General features: G+C 40.2%; 1 protein-coding gene across 1 annotated transcript in view; it reads right to left on the bottom strand.

Moving 5' to 3' along the window:
- PLEKHH2 (pleckstrin homology, MyTH4 and FERM domain containing H2) overlaps nucleotides 1-22,532 on the bottom strand; it is a 117,033-nt gene extending 94,501 nt beyond the window's left edge. Inside the window, exons 1-2 of the mRNA XM_054997552.1 lie at nucleotides 22,334-22,532; nucleotides 16,222-16,351 (exon numbers count right to left, since the gene is read on the bottom strand). Coding sequence (XP_054853527.1) covers nucleotides 16,222-16,344 — 123 coding nt within the window. The 5' untranslated portion in view covers nucleotides 16,345-16,351; nucleotides 22,334-22,532. The remainder of the gene's footprint in view (nucleotides 1-16,221; nucleotides 16,352-22,333) is intronic.
- Between the last annotated feature and the right edge of the window lie 416 nt (nucleotides 22,533-22,948).

Here is a 22,948-nt window from a genome sequence, read left to right as displayed (position 1 = left end):
CTATTCCTAGCTATTTAACCTATCTATTTTTAATACAATCTTCTTAATAATAGTATTAGCTTAGATTAATTAATAACTAAATTTCCCCATTAATGGTAAAGTTACTTCTCTCTCCCCTTTATAAAATCCCAAATTAATAATTCTCAAACTGCCACAGTCCTCCTTTTACATCCCATTTTTTTTCTAAGTATTGTTTCAGTTTCCCCCAGTCTGCAAAAAATTCTCCTGGGTCCAGATCTTTCAGTTTTCTTGTCATTTTGTCCATTTCTGCCATGTACAGCAATTTGTAAATCCAATCTTCTATAGTTGGTATTTCTTGCACTTTCCATTTCTGCGCCTACAAAAGTCTTGCTGCTGCAGTCATGTAAAATAGCAATGTTCTATACTGCATTGGGACGTCTTCCATTCTCAAATTCAGTAGCAGCAACTCTGGGTTCTTATTTATTTGGGTTTGCAAAACCTCATTAATTATTTCTATTATATCTCCCCAGTATTGCTTAGCTACCTCACAAGTCCACCACATATGATACAATGATCCTTCATGCTTTTTACATTTCCAGCATTTATTTGACATATTTGCATTTCCAAGCGCAATCTTCTTAGGCGTTAAATACCACCTATACATCATTTTATACACATTCTCTTTAATATTGGTACAGGTCGAAATCTTCAAAGTGTTTTTCCACAAGTGTTCCCATGATTCCATTGTTATTTCTTTATTAAAGTTTATTGCCCATTTCACCATCTGGACTTTGACTGTCTCATCTTCCGTATACCATTTTAGAAGTATTTTGTATATTTTCAAAATGTCTTTTTTACCTTCTTGTAGAATCACTTCTTCTAACTCCGAGTTTTTCAGTCTTATTCCTCCCTTTAAACAGTCCGAATTGTAAAGATCCCTGATTTGCCTATATTGAAACCATCCATAGTGAAGAGATAACTCTTCTTGTGTCTTTATTTTTGGTATCCTGTGTTCCATCGACATTATCTCTTTATAAGTTAAACATTGTTGTTCATTATAGACAGCTCTCGGATCTATTACTTCATATGGTGCCACCCATGAGGGGATGCCACTTTCCATGTAGTTCTTATATTTCTTCCAGATTATGAAAAGGCTTCTTCTAATATAGTGATGCAAAAACATAGAGTCCACTTTAACTTTATCGTACCACAAGTAGGCATGCCATCCAAACAATTTTTTGTATCCCTCCAAGGCCAGCAGTTTACGGTCTTTTAGCATTATCCAGTCTTTTAACCAAGCCAGACAAATTGCTTCATAATATAATCTTATGTTTGGCAGTTGCAGTCCACCTCTTTCTTTCGAATCTTGTAATACTTTCATTTTCACCCGGGGTTTCCTGCCTGCCCACACAAAGTCTGAAATTTTTCTTTGCCATTTGTCAAATTGTTTGAAGTCTCGGATAATTGGAATAGTTTGCAGCAAAAACATCACACGTGGTAACACATTCATCTTCACTGCTGCTATTCTTCCCAACCATGACAAATTTAATTTATTCCATTTTATCAAATCTCTTTCTATTTGTTGCCACAGTTTCTCATAATTTTGAATAAATCTATATTTTTCACAGTCAGCTCAATCCCTAAATATTTCACTTTATTAGTTACCTCGCAGTCTGTTATCTCCATTAATTCTTGCTGTTTTTGCTTCGTCATGTTCTTACACAATATCTTCGACTTCTTTTTGTTCACATAAAATCCAGCCAAATCTACAAATTCCTTTATTTTATCTATTATTTTTGGCATGTTATATAATGGATCTTCCACTATCAACATTACATCATCCGCAAATGCCCTGACTTTGTAGGAAAATTCCCTTATTTTTATGCCACGAATTGTATCGTCCTCTCGTATTTGAGTCAACAAAATTTCCAAAATCAAAATAAACAACAATGGAGACAATGGGCAACTTTGTCTTGTACCTTTACTTATTTTCAATTTTTTAGTCAAATCATCATTAACTACAATCGCTGCACTCTGGTCTTTATAAATTCCTTTAACTGCTTGTATGAACTTTTCTCCCATTTGCAGCTTTTCCATAGTGGCAAACATAAAGTCCCAGTTCAAATTGTCAAATGCTTTTTCTGCGTCCACAAAAAAGAAACCAACTTCCCTATCACAGTGCTTGTCGTAATATTCAATAGCGTTTATTACTGTCCTTAAATTATCCTTAATTTGTCTATTAGGTAGGAATCCAGCCTGTTCTTCTGCAATAAATTCCGACATCCATCCCTTTAACCTTTCTGCCATAATTTTCGCAAATATTTTGTAATCATTATTCAGCAGCGAAATTGGCCGATAATTCTTTTTTAAAAAACACTCTGATAGTAAGATATCAAGTCTATGCTTTGATATCCAACACCCAACTTTTGATTATATGGGGCGTGTTACTGAGCAGCTCCACTGGCCGCTTCATTGTTCTTGGACTGCTAGAGCCATGACTAAATATTAGGTACTGACTGCTTCAAAGTAATTGACTAAATGGGAACAACTCGCTTTGGCAACTGTTTGTCTACTTTTTTTTTACACAGATAATATTGCAATATTCTCATACATGAGCATGCCAAGCCCCTCTTCTAGCATATGTGCAACAAGAAAAAGGAAAGGGGGGGGGGGTTGGTGCCCTGATGCCACTAATGATGACAGCAGCATTGCTCAAAAATCCTGATTTTTTAAAAACCACATCTGCAAGCAGGGTGGATTTGATTTAAATCAAACTGATTTAAATCACGATTTAAATCACAATTTAAATCACTAGTCAGTAAGGCTTGATTTAAATCATAGTTTTCTACATAAAGACTAATTCTTGTTGGTATAACTTTAATATGCAAGTAGATGAAGATTTTTAGAATAACAACTTTTAATATTAGTTTTACAGTTGTATAAAATATTGATTTTAATACTATTAGAAACACATAGTTAATTTATTGTGAGATGAATTATCCCCAGTTTAGGTTAATCATTCATATTTGGACAACTTTTCTGTTGTACTTTATTGGAAGGAGAAAAATAATCATTACCTTAATAATAACAATTTAAATAGTTTTATTTATTCAACTGAAACAATAACATTACAGCATATGTTATTTGCTTAAACAAACATCCACGTTTGTTAACTAATTTGGCTAAACAAAATATTTTAAGAAACTTAGACTGTCAGCCCAGCCTACACATGAAAAACTTAAATACTGTCCTCTGGATCTCACACGTCATCTTCATCTTCTTCTTTGTTCATAATCTGGAAAAGAAAAACAAGCTTTCCTACTTTATCGGGTCCCAAACAATTTCTCAATTTAGAATGAATGAGTCCAAAGGAAGAGAATATTCTTTCAACGCCTGCAGAAGAAGCTACTGCTGTTAAAAGTGAAATCATTACTTGAACAGTCTCTAAATCCAAGTGCTTAAGTGACTTCCACCAGTTCACTGGTGTGACTTTCTTTAAAATATCTTCAGCAAACATATATTTCTTGAATGGTTCCCCCTTAGCTCTGAAGTTTATTATAGTTGGCATTACAGATGGATGATTGCTGGATACCCGTGTCATAGCTAACTCCTCTTCCTCAGCACTTAAGTTTTGACCCTGGTACTGGATATTGACAATATTTGCCAAAAAATGAGCTGGAGACAGTGCTTGTCCCATTCGTTTTTTTAATGCTTGTAATTTAATTCTGTCCATGTGTAGTTCTGTTTTTAAGTGTTCACTCAGTTCCTTCCAAATTTCAACAGCATCAGCAATAAAACAGCTATTTTTCTGTATTTTGTTTAAAGCTTCAGAGATGGGTTTCAGGATGCTCAGCATATGTTCAACATTTCTCTTAAGCCCAATGTTGAGGATTTTGGCCGTGACAATGCCATCTATTTTATCTCGATTTTGTTCACAAACTGTCATCAAAATAGGCCAGTTCTTGATATACTGCTCAAAACAGTCCACCACAGAGTTCCATCTAACATCTTGTGGGAGCGTTAGCTTGGTTCCACCCATCCTTTTCAGAGCTGCTGCAGCAAAATGATTGTTACGGAAGTACTTAGCAATTTTAACAACATTAGTCTTTATTTCTGGAACACTTAAGTCTTTGGCTAAGAGGTGCAGCAAATGAGCACTGCAACCATATGTTATTACCTTTGTATTCCCTTCCTGCTCTTCTAAATTTCTTCTCATCTTGGATACATTTGCAGCATTGTCTGTGACCAAACTGCGTACTAGACATTTGAATTTTTGTTCACATGTTATTATAGCTTTTACTGCCACTTCTTGAAAGTATCCTGCTGTGTGTGCATTTCCTGACGTATCAATTGTTTGTGCAAGGAAGACTTTCCCTTCTTCTGTTGTTATACAAGCACATACAACAGGATCATTGTGGACATTACTCCACCCATCAATACTTAGGTTAACAATTCTACCCTCCAGAGCTGTTGCACATTGCTCCATTTCTCTGTCATACACTTTATCCAGCAGTTTCCCTGCAACATCTGCTCTGCAGGGTGGACTGTATCCTGGTCTCAGTGACTGAACCATATTAATGAAATGTGGGTTCTCAGTCAGACGGAAAGAAGAGTTCGTTGCATAAACAAACTGGGCAATTTTTTCATCAATTAACTCTTTTTCTAATCTGCTAGTTTTTATCACAAACTTATCTACGGTGGTTCCAGGAGGGAAGGGTTTTTTCTTTCTTTTAGGTGATATACTGTGAGTGTCTGATGATGATGCAAATGAAGCACTATCCGGGATGGATAACTCTGAAACTGTAGAACAGGAGGAAGGTGATCTTGAAGGTGGATAGTTTCCAGAATCCTTAATGTTGATGATGAATTCCCCTAAGTCAATGCTGTTATTTTATTGTTTATACAATTTCTGCTTATTGTACAGCACTGCCCCAAAAGGAATATTTGCTTTTCTTCATAACTGTACCAAATGACAGTAACATGCAGTAATAATAAGAAATATAATTTTGCTCAAACATGACAGTTCAAGGCAATCTTTAGAAATATGATTCAATAAAAATGTTTACCAACCTGAAGATCCTGCCTGTTCAAATGTGTTTCTTTGGTCATCTTCATCACAGCACTTCTCATGATGTTGCCTCATTCGGGCCACCAGGCCTTGCATTTCTTTGTTGCAGTGTTTGCATTTTGCACGCATGCCTACCTTACCGATAGGTAAAGGAACTTCATTAAAGTATTCCCAAACTGGGTCTCTTTTACGGCCTGCTGCCATTATAGGTTTTTTCCTCCAAGGAAAGAATGTGATAAACCTCACGTCATACACACAAAAGATCCAAAGACTTGTGCAGTATTGTGCTCAAAAAGTTTCACTTTCATTTTGTACTGCTTGCCCCTCCCTCCTCACACTTAGTTTCTTCTTGTGCAGATCTATTCCACTCCAAACAATCAGAAAAATATTGTTTCTATTCACTGAACTTCTTGAAACTTAGCACTGAAGGGGTTGATTCTGTCTTCATAGGTTTGTAGACCAATAGGATTAAGGTCTTTTTCTCAACTCTGTTCATGTTATAACATTTTTACTGTGAAGAAGAGGCATGTGATCTCTGCTGAGCTGACACAAATTCAGTTTTGAGAACTGCAAAACCAAGCATCTGTGATAATATCTTGTAGGCAGAGAAACTGCCCAATAATCTTACAAAAACCTCTGGAAGAGCATGACATTGTGAATGGATTAATGGAATTTATTTACCAAAAAATTTAAACATATACAGCTTTATTCTACATCATTAAAAACTAATCTTTATTTCATGATGGAATAACCTTTGGATGGTAATATATTTTCCTCAAAAAGCATTTTATTTAAAAAAATCCAATTTATATTTAAAAAAATCCGATTTAAATAAAAAAAATTGATTTAAATCAAAAAAGTCTGATTTTTTTGATTTTTTTAAAAAAATCATTGATTTTTATCCACCCTGTCTGCAAGTAAATTGTCATGGGGCTCAGTGGTAGTGAGGACTCCTCAGGAGGAGAGGAGCCTCAGGTAGCCAGCCCTGACTCAGCTGAGCACAGAGATCAGGAAGAACAGCTGCTGGCTGATCAGCATCCACAACCAGCAGCTGAACCAGAAGCACCAACACCCTCTAGCCCCAACACCACTGGTGAAGCACAGCCAAGGATGTCCAAACCCCCAGCTTCACCAGGAGAGCGCCGCAGACAAAGGCAACATGTGGAGCTGCAGGAAAGGCGGCAAAGCGCATGCCTCCTGGCCAGACGCCAGCTGCTTGTGGAGAGTGATGAGGAGTGACCACAGGATAGCACCCAAGCAGCTGGCTGCAATCCCAGTCTCACTGTAAAATCCAGCCACAGAAGACTAGGAGGCGTGGAAGCAATGTGTCAGAATCCTGCTAGTGCTGTGGCGACTCCACTGAATCGTGCTGTCGTGACCTTTGGACTGTGCCTTGACTCTGCCTTTGCTTAGCCCTTGAACCTTGCTGATAACTGATCTTTGGACTGCCTGACCTTGCTATTTGGACTCTGGAATGGACTCTGACCACCCTACTGGACCAGCCCACGACATAAATAAGCCAACGTAGTAAATGGAAAATGCAGAAGGAGGGAAGGTGTACTGCTGATTAGTCCAGCAAAAGCAGTGCAAATTCTTTGGAACAACTCCATTAATCAGACTGAACTGTATTAATTCCCATTATAGATTAAATTTTAACTATTATGACCCACCAAAAACACTTAGACATTGCATCGAATTTCACCGTTAAGAAATTGCATTTCTTCTCTTTGCCACTATTCGTTAAAATTAAAATTCCACTGCAAAATAGACTCTACAAAAATGACACTATGGGGCTGCATACCACACAGATTTTCAGATCAAGTTCACTTGAAAAAATTGTGTGCTTTCTACCATAGTGGTTATGAAAGTCAAAATGTGCTATTTCTCCCCTGGTCCTCAGCTGCATCAACAAAAATTCTGCAGACTATATAGCTCCAAGAACAACAACTATGTATGTCCAAGTTCTTCCTTTATTTCTGTATCAGTGAATTAACTGTACTGGTCAGCTGTTATGCTCATGGAAAGCAAGCAAGCTTATTTATCAGAACACCTGTTGTTACAAAACTACATGTGGACAAACCTAGTACTTTTGGCATATTGTTACACCACTCCAGTGTAAAGGTGGCCAGAGACAGTGCTAAAGAGTTCAATTTCCTTTGCGTAAATATATATTACTGGAGATTTAAAGGCTTATATAATAACTTTATTTACAAATATGTAAGCAGAGCACAACAGAAGCAAAAAGATGTGGGCGGCAATAGGAGTCCTAAACAGTCAGGATGAGGGTTAATAAATTAGAGTTTATTCCTGAGAGGAATGAACTAGTGTTAGTTAATAAAGGATCAGCTTTTCTTGGATGGAATTGGATTCTCCTATAAGAACAGCTGTGCCTCTTGGGGGCAGTCATACATTCATCTCTGCAGACTGACATTCAGTTCAAATGGTATGTAGGGTCTTTAACCAAGTTTGTTGATTCCTCAGCAGCACAGGAACACATATTAACAATTTTAAAAGAACGTCAAAGTCCAATTTATTTTTGGAACACAATTCAAAGAGCTGTAGCCTACTTTTAAATCACCGATGGCCCTTCTGTTTCCAGGATCAATTCAAAATACTAGTTTTTACCTTTTAAACCCTAAATGGCTTGGGGCTGGAGTATCTGATGGAAAACCTTCTCTTGTACTGTTTAGTATGCAAATTAAAATCTACTTCTCATGCCTTGCTCTCTGTGCCCTTGTTTGCAGAGTTAAGAAAGGTATTGTGACTTCATCTTCCATACAGTGCTTGATAGAAGTAACATAACCAAATGAAGCAGAGCTGGCTAGTTATTCTCCACTTGTTATGAACTGCATACCACTTCATCTGTTGTGGCACCAAGTTTCTAGAAGTCACTAAAGCAGCAGCAGAGGTAAGTATGCTAAAGTTCAACTAGCCTATCCTATAGGGTTGCCAGGTCCCCTTACCCTCCCAGCGGAGAGAGGGGGGAACACCTGACACTTACCTTGGGTGATCTGCCCCCAGTGGGCATGATGATGTCACTTAAGAAAGTGATGTCATCGCAGGTGGTGGGAAAGCGCCTGCTGTGTGCTGGCCTAGGAAGTTTTTTTGCCTCCCAAGCCTGTTCCCTGGGCCTTTCCCCCCTGCTGGCCAGAAGAGTGGCAGCGGGGGGGGGGGGGGAAGGGAGCAGGGGATTCCCCACCCCCACGGGGGGACTAGTAGCCCTACTATCATATAAACTAATTATAAGGCTATATTTTTCTCCACATTTATTCACAAGACCTATTGGAATATTTTGCTATGTAATATTTTTGTGTGTTTTATTTAATGCGGGGTTTTGAAAGTAAGGTTGCTAAGATTTAAAATGCAGGCTTCCAAGGGAAGAAAGAGTGGGGGAGGGGGTTGGATATGTGCGTGAAGTGTGTCATGACTGGGTGGTAGCTGAACCCTGAGGGGGAGTGAGCTGCAGTTTTAGAGAGTGGTTCTGAGGGAGAGTTGAGAGAGGGTGAAAGATAGGGGAAGACTGAGGTGCTGGAAACTGAGGGAAATCTTTCTGTTCTTTCTTGTGGAATTACCCTGAAACCATTGCATATATTTTCTTTCTAAATTCTATTTCTGCTTAATTAAGATGTCTATTTTATCTAGAATAAAGGATCTCTTTTTACCTCACAGCTACCCATATGTGCTGTCCAATCTATCATTCTACCAAATATAACTAAGCCTTCCTATACTGCGTGTTAAACTGAGAGAACTAAGATGAGGGCCTTTAGTGACAGCAAAAAACGTAGGGAACACTAAGAAAGTAAAGAATGCAGCATAATATAGGTCTTATAAAAGGAGCAGAGTGCCACACCTATGGTTAAGAATATAGTGCCCTGACCATTCATTCTCTCTCCTTCTTTGCTCTCCATACACTTTTTCTCCCAGTTTAGGTCATTTCTGTTAATAAGGCATAAGAAATGCCAAATTAAGCTCTAGCTATTTCCTGTTTTTAGTAAACAACTATTTCTGAAAGGATGCAAAAACCTCAAAAGAAGCTAAAGATATCCTTCTAAACATTAAAAAATAGCACTTCTGTCATAGATCATAAGAAAATAACTTTCCACAAAAAATGTGAAAGGAGGTCTCCTGAATGCTAGATAAAACAAGTTAAAAACATATAGTGAGCTCTTTTTCAAATATGGAATTGTCTGTCTCCTAAAAAAATAACATTTGGTCTCCTAATTGTATGATTATAATATAACAGGAAAGGGGGATAGGGAATCTTGAAACTGCAGGAACTGAAATCAAAATATCCTGCTGTCTTTACACAAATCTATCGTGCAGCTACATTTGGAATACTGTGTACTATTCCAGTCATGATTTTTCAAAAATTGTATTGTAGAGATGGAAAGAATGCAACCACAATGATCAAGAGGTACATAGGTATATTCCTGTAAGGAAAGAATAAAACATTTTGGACGTTATAATTTAGGTAACTGGAGTGGAGGGATGACATGACAGAGATCTCTAAAAATATGCATGGGAAGGTGAAATGGATAGAAATAATTTTCACTTTTGCTCTCTTAATACTTTAGGTTATTCAATGAAATTTACAGCCAGTAGATTTGGGACACATTTGTCTGTTACCATGATTGCTAAATGGAATCTCTGAAGTCATATTTTGCATGTGTGTTGCTTGGATGCAGATAGCAAGGGATGACTGTTGCCTTCGAATCTTACTTCTAGGCTTCCTGGAAACACTGGCTGTCCACTACTGGAAACATAGTGCTGAACCTTTGGTCTAATCTAGAAGGTCTGTTCCTTATAGTTGTGTTTGTTCTTTCCTGGCTCTTGCAAACCTCCCAGCATTTGCTCTGTGCTGCACTTCTTCATGGTATTATATCCTGTCCCTCTGGATCTGAACTCTGATAAGGAATTTGGAATACTGCCTATTCACTTTAGTCAGTCATCATAGTGTAGCATGAACTTACAATATTATTTAACTCTGGTAGTCTACTTTGAGTTTGCCTTGATCAGCTGGCTACACCAGCTTGATTCCAGTAGGGCCTCATAGGCCTCAGTTCTTGTCTGATAGACAGAAACAAATGACAATGCTATCATTTTTAGTATTTTATGTATTAGCTGAAAGAAAAATGCAAAATTTAGAAAAGACACAGGAATGCATTTTCCATTGTGAAGTGCCAGCTCCATTTTAGCTTACAGAAAGATACTCTCCTCAAGGAGGGTGTTGTCTTTTTAACTTCTGCAGACTCAGAAAACACAACAGTAGCAAAATATATTCCGCTTGTGCTTTACAGCCTGAATGTGTTACAGTAGGGCCACTTTCTACATCATTCCTTGAATTCCTATTAAAACATCTCCCACTTGCAGCAACAGCAGCTTCTACTTAGATCTCCAACAAACCCTCTTTCTTTGCATATAAGTTTTTAAAAAACACTCTGACTTAGCATAATGTTACAAAGAAATCCATGCATTCTACTGAACATCTGTACATTATGTTCTGCTTTCACATTATTCATTCTCCTCCGTAAATGCTGCCATGATAATGTTCTTAAATGTCCTATGCAAATATAGTTAAGAAAGAACCACAGAACAAAGTCAGCTAAGCAAGAGTGTGCTCTAGCATGCTTTGTAATGGCATAGGGGATTCTGTAAATTTCTTCCAGTCTGTCAGTCACCAGCCGTATTTTCTCTTCCTTTCATTTGGAGACCTCCAAGTTGCCCAACAGCATTATAATTTAGCTTTAGATTACCAGTTAAATGGCACATGATTATGATTGTTTTTCTTAATATCTGAATTTAAAGATTTTATTGTGTCTTTAATAGCAAATTAAGCAAGGGAGATATAGTGGCTAGAGTGCTGGATTTGGATCTTGGATACCCAGATTCAAATCCTTACTCTGGGTCTCCTTGGGCCAGTCACAAATTCTCAGCCTAACCTACCTCACAGAGTTGTTGTAAAGATAAATTGGAAAAGTGAACAATGTACGCTGATTTAGGTCCCCTTTGGGGAGAAAAATGATGTTTATATGAAGGAAGGAAGGAAGGAAGGAAGGAAGGAAGGAAGGAAGGAAGGAAGGAAGGAAGGAAGGAAAGGGAAGTAGACAATAAAAAGGTTTGCTGAGATCTTTCAAGGAACAATAAAATACAAAAATCATCAAACAACAAATAATTCACAGACATTAATGCTCACAAGACATTTAATTATTATTTGCAGGGCTTTTTTTCAGTGGGAACGTGGTGGAACGGAGTTCCGGAACCTCTTGAAAATGGTCACATGGCTGGTGGCCCCGCCCCCTGATCTCCAGACAGAGGGGAGTTGAGATTGCCCTCTGCGCTGCCGAGCGGCATGGAGGGCAATCTAAACTCCCCTCTGTCTGGAGATCAGGGGGTGGGGCCACCAGCCATGTGACCATTTTCTCCAAGGGCAACCCACTGAGTTCCACCACCTCTTTTCCCAGAAAAAAGCCCTGATTATTTGGAAAATATAATGTTGCATATAATTCATATACATTTAGCTGTTTTTGAAGAAACCAATGATCGCTCATAATAAGTGCCCTGAATTAAGAATAATTATCAACCTTTCTCAATACTGATTTTGCCTTAAAGATATTTTAAAGCCAGTCCTGCAACTGAACTTGTTTGTACTGATGAATATTAATAACCAACAGGATACACTGTTGGTATAACCAACAGTGTAATACTAGCAAAATAAACAAACCACTGTGAAAACAGGCTAATGAGAACCAAAGTTTAAACAAAGTCTTTAATACAATAACTCCTACACAAGCAGACATCTATAACAATTTAAAGACACATTAGCAAAATAGTATAAAGTGTTCTATATCTAATATTGACAATAGCCACACACAAAGAATAATAAAGTCCATAATAATCTAAAGCAGATAACTTGCAAATTCCAACTTCAATATAAATTGCCTTCAGTCTTGAACTTCTGTTGTTTAGAACTTCTGTTCAGTTTCTGTCCAAATTGTTCAGTTAATGGGTAGCCCCAGGAACTCCTCGTTTCAATTATAAGCCTTTATCAAAACCACAATTCCATTTAGGTCAATATAGCTTATTCAAAGGCACAACAATATCCACTGAAATTCAAAAATACTTCTAAACCGTATCAGCCATTAACATCATTTTCCATAGGATGAAGTCCTTCAATCTTGCCAGAAGGAATGTCTGCCTCCAACTCTGGCCACAACTCCCCATTGGCAGCTGGAGGAGACTTCAGGGTGGCAGTACCAGACCTGATCAGCTCCCAGCCTTGCACCCACTGCACTCAAACCTTCCACAGACCCACCTGATAAGAAACAGGGAAGGATGAGGGTGGGGGTTAAGAGTAACAGGGAAGGGAAGGGTAGAAGGGAGGGAGGAGTGACAGGGAAGGGGGGAAGACTAACATGGAAGGGAAGAGGTGAGGGAAGAAGACTAACAGGGAAAGGAAGGGGGTAGGGGGGGACTAACAGGGAAGGCTGCGGCAAAGAAACAGGGAAGGCTTGGGAAAGGGGGGGAAGAAACTGGGGTTGGGAAAGAGTAACAGGGAAAGGTGGGGGAGAGGGGAAGCAAAGGCATGGGGAATTGGATGCTCCCTTTATGCAAGTTCCCTTTCCCCTAGCTGTCACTGCCACCAACTCCCTACTCACTTGTATATTCTCATAGTCAAGTGTGCCACTATCTGTGAATACATAATCCTCCCCCTGTCCCCTTCTCTCCTCTTCTGAGAGACTTCACCTGACAGGCAGCCCATTCTCAGATTTCAGCTACCACCAGCCCATCTGCCCTAAGCATTGCTGCCTCAACAGTCCAAGTGGTGGCTGTTTGTTGTTGGGAGAGGCTGCACTTAACTTGTCCATCACAGCCACATTGATGGAAAGAAGATTTTTCTCCAAAATCTGAAATCTTAAAAAAAGGGGGAGGGCACTAAAAAACTCCCAAACAGAGGAGCTGTTGTCTGAGCATGTATGGTGAGGACACGCTCTCTGCTTCATCACCTCCAGACCCAGTAGTGCAAGGCAGGGAGCTGTGCTGGGCCTGGCAGTCATGAGACAAGGCCCCGTTCCAGGCTTGGTAGTGGCTCTCTGCAGAGCCGTGAGGATGGGGAGGTGGAAAAGAGGGAAGGACGGAAAGCAGGGGAAGGCTGCACTGAGAATGGGACAGGTGTATGGGCAGAAAGCCAAGGATGTGGGGGATGGGTGAGGGAAAAGGGAGGAAAAAAAGGCAGGGAGAAATGAGATTCCCACCCCCTGCAAATTCTTTGCAGGTCGCCACTTGTATATTCTCAACTTGCCCAAATATGAAGACTGGAGCTGTGAATGGACAAGACAGAGCTTTCTACTAATCTGAAAAACGTCCGAGATTTGGAGAAAATTCTGAAATCTAAACAAAAATACGCCAGGTGTTCCTGCAATGATAAAAGGAGCACCTGCACCTTTAAGAAATGGGTATCGTTGGTGGCTGTTTCTAGGCAACCACAACAGTATTGCCAGCATTCCCATGGTTTGTCCCTAAAAGAGAGGAGGTAGGTGTCTTTCCAAAGCTATTTTGGCCTTTGAGGGAAGCTTCATTGGGCCAGCCCCACCGGTGACTTGCTATCACTGACTTGCATGGTTCACCCAGGCATAATTAATTGCTACTGTTCAAAAGTAGCCACCTCACAAAAGCTAGAATGGTGTAGTGGTTAGAGTTTCAGACTAGAACTTTGAATCCCCATTCTGCCATGGAAAATCACTGGATGACCTTGGGCCAGTTACTCATTCCAAGCATAACTTACTTTACAGATACAAGAAGACTGGCCATTAAGAGCACCCTGGTAGGGTGATGGCCTCCCCACAACATGGGCTGGGCTATCCCTATGACAGAAACCCTGAGCCCAGCTGTCTGATTCCTACACAAGGCGGGAGAAGTGGTATCCAGCCTGCCTGACACAAGGTGAGGGAGGCAGCATCTGGCCTACTTGAGCCCAGCATGAAGTGGGGGAGCTGGTAGCACTCTGTCTGCCTGCACCCCACATGAAGTGGGGGAGGCAGCATTGCTAGGCCCTTGTGAGGTGGGGGGGGGGGGTGGAAGAGCCCAGCACAGTCCACCTAAAGGGAGGAAAGAGGTTCCTGGTCCACCCAAACCCCGCATGAGACAAGAAAAAAGACACCCAGACAACTGGTTATGCATACTGCCTCTTCTTCCCACTTTCCTTTCCTTCCCCTTTTGGAAGGACAAGGCAGGGACTAGCAGATTGACTGTTCCTTTCCTTTTTGGAAAGGGCAAGTTCAGGAGGGATCCTTTTCCAGGGTTTTTCACTCCCCATCTGCCCCTGCTCACAGGGCTGTTCCAAGGATAAAATAGAGGAGAGGAAAATGAGTTCTCATTGTGGACAAGGGTGGCTATATATGCCTTCCCCCAGGCTCTGCAACATCTGTAACTGGCCACCCCGCCCCGCAGGTTATTAGGCTGAGGGGGTAGGGCAAAATGTACATGACTGTTTTATAATTTATGTGTTATTAATGTTTTTATTGCTGCAAAATTTTACTCTATTTATTGTACATTTTAAAATGTTGTGATCCGCTCTGAGCCCTCTTGCAGGGAGAGTGGAATAGAAATCAAAATCAATCAATCAATCAGTAGTAGATCTGAAGATGTGCGGCAGATAAAAGGTAGGTTGGTGGGTGGGTAGGACAAAAGGAGCAGGTTGTTAAGAGCAGGGAAAGAGGAAATACTATGGGAAAGGTGGTATGGGGAAAATTGGGTGCCCCTTGCAAGTTCCCCACTGTGCAACTGGTCTAGTAACTATTGTGTCACACAACTGAGCCATAGTTTTCCTAGGTAAAGGCTGCAAGGGTAGGGAAGGAAGGAAAACTGAAGGTGGGTTGTGTGGAGATAGAGGAAGGTTGGCTGCTAGGTGGGAAGGAGAGAAGGAGGCCAGGAAACAGGAGGGGCTACAGGGGCTTTCAGGACAGGGAAAGAGAAATAGGGTGTGTGGGGGGGAATGAGATACCCCGCAAGTCCTTACAGGTCCCCACTGTATATGTATAATTTTTAGAAGTATCAGTAAAAAAGAAAGTACTGTGCTATATAGTTCTTAATTAATTAATTAATAGTTGATTAACTATTCTAAACTGCTCTCGGCTTCAAAAGAAACACTTAGCAAAACTTACACAGGAAGGAAACACCACACTGGGGAAAAATAAACTTATTAAAGCTTCCCTTTCAGTTCAGTCCATTGATACTTTATTTTTAAAGGACAATGCTTTAGTGGTTATCTAATTTTGATTTCCGTGTACATCAAATTATTTATAGAATGTATTAATTGCTTTTCTTTAGCATCTTGAATTCAACTTACACAAAAGTAGATCCTGAAAGTTCTGATGTATACTGAAGTGGCTCCTCATGGACCAGGTGGCCTTAGTGAGAAGGAAGCGACTTCAGGATAAGAGTAAATATGGAGAAAGGGAAATTGCTAAGCTTGTCCTTCATTACTAAACTCTCTATTAACCGCTTCTGGGGAGTCTTCTATCAACTCAGCTCCTCTTCCTCAACCTTGGTCCCCCCCCCCCACCGCCCCGCTCCCCTGACTTTTCTGGCATGAGTGTAATATATTTCAAATGCTCAGTGAAATTGAGATAACACTTTTACTTTTCCCAGACAGAAATAACTTGCTTCACATATTTTTCTCTACTGAAGTAAGCTTGACTATAAAGGTACTAAGGATTTTCTTTTATTGTCCATTATGAAGATAGCAATTCAGATGCATATACCACAATTTCATACTGCCTAAAAAGTTATTTATGCATTATTAATTAAAGATAAGGATGTGAATGCAGATTTGAACATGCATCCTATTAACACAGTAGAAAAATAGTTGGCATCCATTTTAGATGCACATTTCGATGTGGACTTTAATGTACACCAGATTTACACCAGCAGCTTCTGATTCAGAGAGTGATTAAGCATGCAGGAGCATGTTTTGTACATCCTTCACTGGGTTGATGCAGGAAGCCTGCTCCCAGTGTAGAATATTTTCAACAGACAAAAATAAAAAATAGACTTAACCACAAATTTAAAGATCACTATTGCCAAATCAACCAGATTACATACTTGGCAACTATAAAGCTAACTGAATTTATAATTAAGATAATTATAGTTGCTCAACTAATAATAAATATTATCTTGCAACATTTAAGACCTACCTTCTCTGCTAATAGCTCTCTAATTTTGCTTGCTTGAAGGCGAAATTTCATCAGTTGAGACTCCAGAGCTATGCATCTTTCCTTCCAGTTGATCGGCCCTTCTAGCTCTAGCAACTCAGCCATTGTAATGCTATGGAAAAAAAGATTTGTTCATAAAAATGATTATTTAATGTAATTCTGTGTCTTCTTCCTTGATAAACACTTACCTAAATGTTATGGAAATCTGGCTGGATACAAAACATGTTGCCATACATGTTAATTCAACAAATTCAATAAAACTAGAAGGTTGTATGTTTAAAATGATCCAAAGTACGCTATAAGCTTTTGTCAGGGCTATTAAAACAAATGCAAAATGCCCAAACTAAATATTTAAATTTTTGTATTCTAACTATAGACTTTGAAGGATGGCACAGGGATCTCACCAGATCTCAGAAGCTAAGCAGGGTTGACCCTGGTTACTATTTGGATGGGAGATCACCAGGAAAGTCTAGGGTCTTTACGCAAAGGCAACAATGGCAAACTACCTCTGAAAGTCTCTTGCCTTGAAAATCCTAAGGCGTCATCCTATGTCAGCTGTTGCTTGACACATAAAGTATACATAGTGTGTGATAGTTTTCTACCTGCTAAAGAAGCAAAACTTCAACAATTCATACTGCTCCCCTGGAATTTAAATGTTCCAATTAAATCCAAAATGACATTACATTTTGCAACTGAGAATGAGTAGATCAGCTCATTCTCAGTTGCAAAATGTAATGTCATAAACAGTTCTTTTGCCCAACTGACCTTCCCCCTCCATGCAGCATTTCCCTGTGACAATGCTGGTATACCAGGAATCAAGAGGGAGGGGAGGGTTTCACATAGCAAGACACATGGCATAGGCTGCATATAAATCTTTTTTTTTTACATGAGAGTAAAAGTTTAACAATAAGGCATTTTTAGAATCATCAGCCTGAAGTTCATATGCCTAGAAATCTGACTGCAACGGATAAAGGTTGGTGGCACATCGCTGGTCCTAAAATATGCTTTGTGTGTAGAGCCCTACTGAGGAATGGGGTTTTTTATACACAAAGCATATTTTAGGATCAGTTACCAAGGATGTGCCACTCCATTTAGAAGAATCACATTCCAACTTTCATTTAAACAATTGCTGCTGTACCAAAGAGTATCCCTTCCTGAGGATACTGCTGTTTACAGCCTGCCCTTTGGCCTCCCAACAGTGACCTGCAGTCAGCCCTAGCTTGACTATACCTCCAGTTTTGGGGTGAAGCAAGGGTACTGTCGTGCTGAGCAACATAGTCTGGCATTCTGCAATTTGGCATGCATTCTGTGGTTGCTTACTTCCCAGCTGTATAGTTCATAATTATCACCTCTCATCCTCAACCTTCCTCTTCCTATTTTTAGTGTTGCTCCTACTTTCCTAACCCCCAGTTTCAAAAACACAACTCGTTGATCATCAGCTCAATTAGAAAACTACAATCAAGACAAATCTGTAGCTAAAGATAATTCACAATGCTGTTTTAAATTTTTTAATCTACAATATGTATAGGAACAATACCAAATAGTACACTGGAACCTCTCAGTGGCTCATTGGTGTTTTGTAAATCAGTCTCCAAAGCAGGTATTAAAAACAGAGAAGCCAAAGCAAGTAATTAATAGAGGGATTTCTAGTCAGGTGGATTAAAACAATGCAAAATGTCTTTGGTGTCTCACACCTACAAAGCAGTTTAGAAATTGAGCTCAGCTTCCAGTGTTTCATATAGCTATAACAGCAATCTTCTCTACAACTTTTCCTGATACAGCCTATAGACAATTCTTCCCATCTAAGTGCTTCACGTTTCTGTTTTGAGGGCTTCTCTGTAGTGCAAACACTATGGATTTATGGAAATATCAACTACAAACATGACAATGAGAACATCAGCATGATAAAAAGGGTGGAATTTTTTCAGTGTTTCAATAGGTTTAATACAAATACAAATATAATTTCACTTGTATAAAGCATGAGATGAACCACCATTATTGTGGGGGCTTTATTTATATTAATAGCAAATTATTTGCTTTGGATTTTACATAAAGCAATGGGCTATGGAAATATTTACTGGCACAATATATGCTGTTTACAGTTCCACAGTAAATGATCTTACTTATGAGTCAATGACTTCCCGTCTCTTGTTCAAGTCCTCAAGGGAAAAATAAATGAGTTCATCAGTTTGGCTTGCCTAAGCATTCTGATTCAGCATTGTGAACCCATGCTCATTTTCCTTCTGTGCTGCTTTTTTCTTCTATCTGTCTGTTTAGTTTGCTGCATTCTTATCCCACTCCTCCTCCAAAGAGCTCGGAATAGGTTGAGTGTGAGTGACTGGTCCAAAGTCACCCAGTGAGCATAACACCAGAGGAAAGATTTGATCTCACATCTCCTAGATTCTAGTCTAATACATTAACCAGTACTGTATTTTTTTTAATATAAAGACTTTTATAAGCTAAACTGGTTGGTTCAACAATTAGGTTATAATTATGACCTGAAACACTAATTCTAAGGAATCTGATAAGATTATATTCTTTTTAGATGTTGCCATGTTGTTTTCTGTTTTTAACAGAATTTATTCTGTTAGGCTATTTTTAAACATAAATCCATTTGCTTGTATGATTGATTTTAATATTTTATTTTTAAAGAAAAAAGTGATATAATAGATTATTATTTTGCATATATTTGGGTTTGTGGCATGAGCATTATAAGAAATAGAAAAGGAGGATTGAAGTCTTGCACTTTTATAGGTATAAGATAAAGATGCAAATATACTTGCTTTAATTGTTACTTGCAATGGAGGTTTCTTTTTAGTGTTTTTCAAAGGAGGGGATGTTTTAGAAGGATTTTGCCAACAAAAGAAAGTTCATTAAGGTCTTATCCAACACTGAATTTTATAGACAATTATCCAAAAGCTCATCTAAGAGGGAGAGTAGAAAAATTATGGCCGTACCAAACAGGACTGAAACAGTATTGGAGCCATCAGTGACCCTATAATGAAAGTTTATACAGGGAAATAAGTGAAAAGCTGTTCCTATTTAAATCACAAGAAAAATATCCAGTGACTTCAATGAGGTCAAGGTTCTGCCCTAAATACTTTTCCCAATACGCAATGTAAACAAACATAAAATAGAAGAACTTTGTTACATATTGCTATAGCAGCTCATTTTTCCAGTTTAGCAACAGAAATGTCCTTTTCAAGTACCAGAATATAAAAATATGTTTTAAAATAAACCTGCTTAAAATTAATCAATGGATACATCTTTAATTTTTAGCAGACAACATTGAAAAAAATGGATTCAATTCTCCATTACCTGCAAGTACGTTGAAAGAAAAAGATAGCAAGTCATGAATCACATCACTCCAAGTGATGTAACACAATGCCAATAAAATTACAGGAACAGGTCTGTCCATAGAAACTTTTTAGATACTAACACTACTAGGATTTTTCTGATTGTGTCTTCAGTGTTCCAGGCAACATATGGAAATAGTCAGGACAAAGTGTGGTTAATATTATTGTTATATGTAACCTCACAATATCACAATCTGTATTTGAGGACCTTGATATTAGGGCTGTCATTGCTTTGTTCCTCACCAACAAGACAGAATAAAGAATTCAGGAAAATGTTTCCCTTCTAGAAACAATGTAACTGTAGTGATACTTGTATTTTGCAAACATATATACAGTATTTACTCAAATGCAAGACTAGATTTTCCCCTAAGTATGCTGTCAAAAAGAAGGGGGGGGGGTCATCTTACATTCATGTACAAGTTGCAGTTATGTCCAATAATAATTTTTGGTGTATAATATTATATTTAGGGTCTTCTTTTCAAGTAAGTACAGTAGATGTTGATAAGTTAGTTTGTGATGTTATATCATAAATTTATAAGTGTTATTCACTTGGAAATATAGGTATTATACATAACCATGATTAACATCCTATGGAATAATTATCTAAGAGTTTCTGCTCTACAAAACTTATGGTATTTCACCCCCTGTACTGGGCTCCTTTAAATTTCCTTGCAATTCAAGGCTATTCTCTTATCACAAGGCAAGAGACCATTGACTATATTCCCACTCAAGAGCAGTTAAGCATTCTGGGAGCCTGGCCAGCATGAGGAGCAGGAAACAAAATATCAAGGATGGGTTTTCAGGGTATGGACAATGACAAGGGCTTTCTGTATCCTGAATCCATATCTGTTCCCCTTTGTGTGTAAACTGTGGCAGATGAAAAGCAAATGTAGTGATCAAAGAACTTGCAAAACAGCTCCCTTACTGAGGACAACGCTCTGGAACCTATTTTATACAGCAAGACAACTATAGAACATAGGAATAATAAAGGAAGAGGCCATGAGAATGTATAGAGCGAGTGCCTTTCTCCCAGTACAGGTGATCCTAATGCTTTTACAACTGTGTGCTAGCAACTTCAGGGCAGATAGTGGCTTCCAGGCAGATCTGAGCCCCAAGTCCTCATTTTCAAACATTATTTGTTTATTTAATAGCAACAAAGCCCCTTGTGGGAAAAAATACGTGTTCTAGAAAACTGATTTGCAGGCCCCCACTGCAGGGCCTTGGGAGGGCCATGCCGCTGTGCTGGGCCTCCCTGCCACCTCTGCGGTCCCTCAGAGGCCTGGCACAGGCGAGGTTGTCAGGTCTTCTTACCCTCCAAGCCCTAGAGCACTCCTGTGCTCTGCAACAGCCCAATTCGGTCCCAACTAGGACCGAATCAGTCAGCTGCGGGCCCGGGAGTGTGGAGGGAGGGTGGAAAGGGTGCTGGAGCACTTCCAGGCCCACAGCTGCTGGATTGGGTGTCTGCGAGGCTGGGAGTGTGGGGTGGTGATGGTGGAAAGGGCCGAAATTGACTTACTGCAGTGCACAAGAGCCCCTGTCTTTCCCTGTCAGCCAGGTAAGCAGGGGCAGGGGTGGGTGGGAGCGGGGACTGGCAACTCCACTTGAGGCTGCAGGGAGGCTTGGTGTGGGCCTTAGCTGCTCCACCGTGCTGGGCCTTCCTGCTGCCTGCAGCGGCCTGCTCAAGGCTTCCTCCACAAGCCATGTTGCTGAGGACTCACCTTTCATCTCCATAGAGAGGCATGCTAGTGCACCTGTGTGGGGATAAAAGGTGAGTTGTTGCTAATATTACTTACCTTTTATATAGTACGTAGATACTCTACTTTTCTTGCCAGTGTGAATACAAGGTGTTTTACAACATTGTTCTGCCCAACTGTTTTATCCTCAAACAATAACCCTGTGAAGCGGCTTAGGGCTGAGAGAAGTGACTGGTCCACAGTCACCATATGAGCATTCATGACAGATTAGGGATTAGAACCCAGTTCTCCCAGAGCCTAGTCATCAGGTACTCTAACCACTACACTTCAAACACACTTATGCTTGACACCTAGAGATACACCCTGATGCCTTTCAGCACTTCAGTTCGTATTGGCGAGCTATTCACCATCCTCTGGCACCAAGCAACCAATTTTATCACTCTTCACTTTTTCAAACAGTCATTACTTGTGAAAATCTAGAAAGAAAACCCACAATGCTCCCACAGGGCTATCCTAAATAGAGTCATTCCCTCTGAAGTCGATGGGCTTTGAAGGGTGTCATTCTGTTTAGGATGACATTGCAAACTCCCATCCCCTAAATCCCTAATGTTTCAAAATTGGAAGGGAATGGTCACCATCCTTACTAATAATCAATTCACACGTTCCGTGTTTGTAAAATCACGTTCCATACTTCTGACCTAACATTAAAGCTGTGCTAGAAGATTGTCAGGCATATTTAAGGTACTTTGAAGAAACATCTAGTTCCGCCACACCTCGACGAGACACAGAAGAGCGCCGTGCTTGATTTAATCTCCGCAGTTTGGCAATTTGGTGAAGGAGGCGAAAGTTCACACAGCTGAGCCACGCTAGAAGAAAGAAGGGGAAAATGGGGGAAGGAAGAAGGGAAGAAGAAACGCTAACGCTTTTCTTGCTCCCAGTAAGCTGTTGCTGGTTGCCCCACAATGTCCCATTCCTCTTGGGTGGGGAAGCAGAGCCGGGATGGGGAGGAGGACGGGACGACGACGACAAAAAGTGAAGCCAAACCTGAGAGGGAAGGGCAGGCTCCGGTTCCCCGCGGTCCTACTGGCGAACTGGCGTCTCCTCCAACCGGGATTTCAGATTTTCTCAGAGGCGCCGTAACCAACCGTCACTGCCTCCTCTGAGAGTTTCTCGCAACGCCTGTTTCAGCGGCACCATCCCCAATATCGGCCCATGGGGCCTGGACGGAGCGGCAGCCCGGCCGGCCACTCAGCAACTGTTCAGGCGGGACTTTGAGGCCTCTCTGCAAAGGGGGTGGATTCTGTCGGCCAAGGACTGCAACGAGTTGCGCTGAGGGGAGGAGATGGGGAGGGAGGGGGAGAAGCCACAACACGGCGCCGGGAGTTCGGGAAGCGAGCGCGCTCTCTGCTCCTCAAGTCGAGAGATTTTTAAAATGTGCTTTCCCCTTAACTCTCCAGCGCCTAACACGTGCGGCCCGGTACGACGCAGAGCTAGTAGCCTGATTTGCAGATGTAGGACAATGAGGGGACAGAATGGGCACACCGCTTCAGACTGCAGGTGTCGCGTCATGCTTCCCTATTGTATTAAATGCGCTCCGCAAATAGAAAAACAGCATCCGGAAAAAAGAAAATACGGTTGATTCTTTCTCCCTGAGGAACT

Source organism: Eublepharis macularius, chromosome 1 (assembly GCF_028583425.1).
Source record: "Eublepharis macularius isolate TG4126 chromosome 1, MPM_Emac_v1.0, whole genome shotgun sequence".
Classification (NCBI taxonomy): domain Eukaryota; kingdom Metazoa; phylum Chordata; class Lepidosauria; order Squamata; family Eublepharidae; genus Eublepharis; species Eublepharis macularius.
The sequence above is the reverse complement of the archived record's forward strand: the minus strand, read 5'-3'. Positions and strand labels throughout refer to the sequence as shown.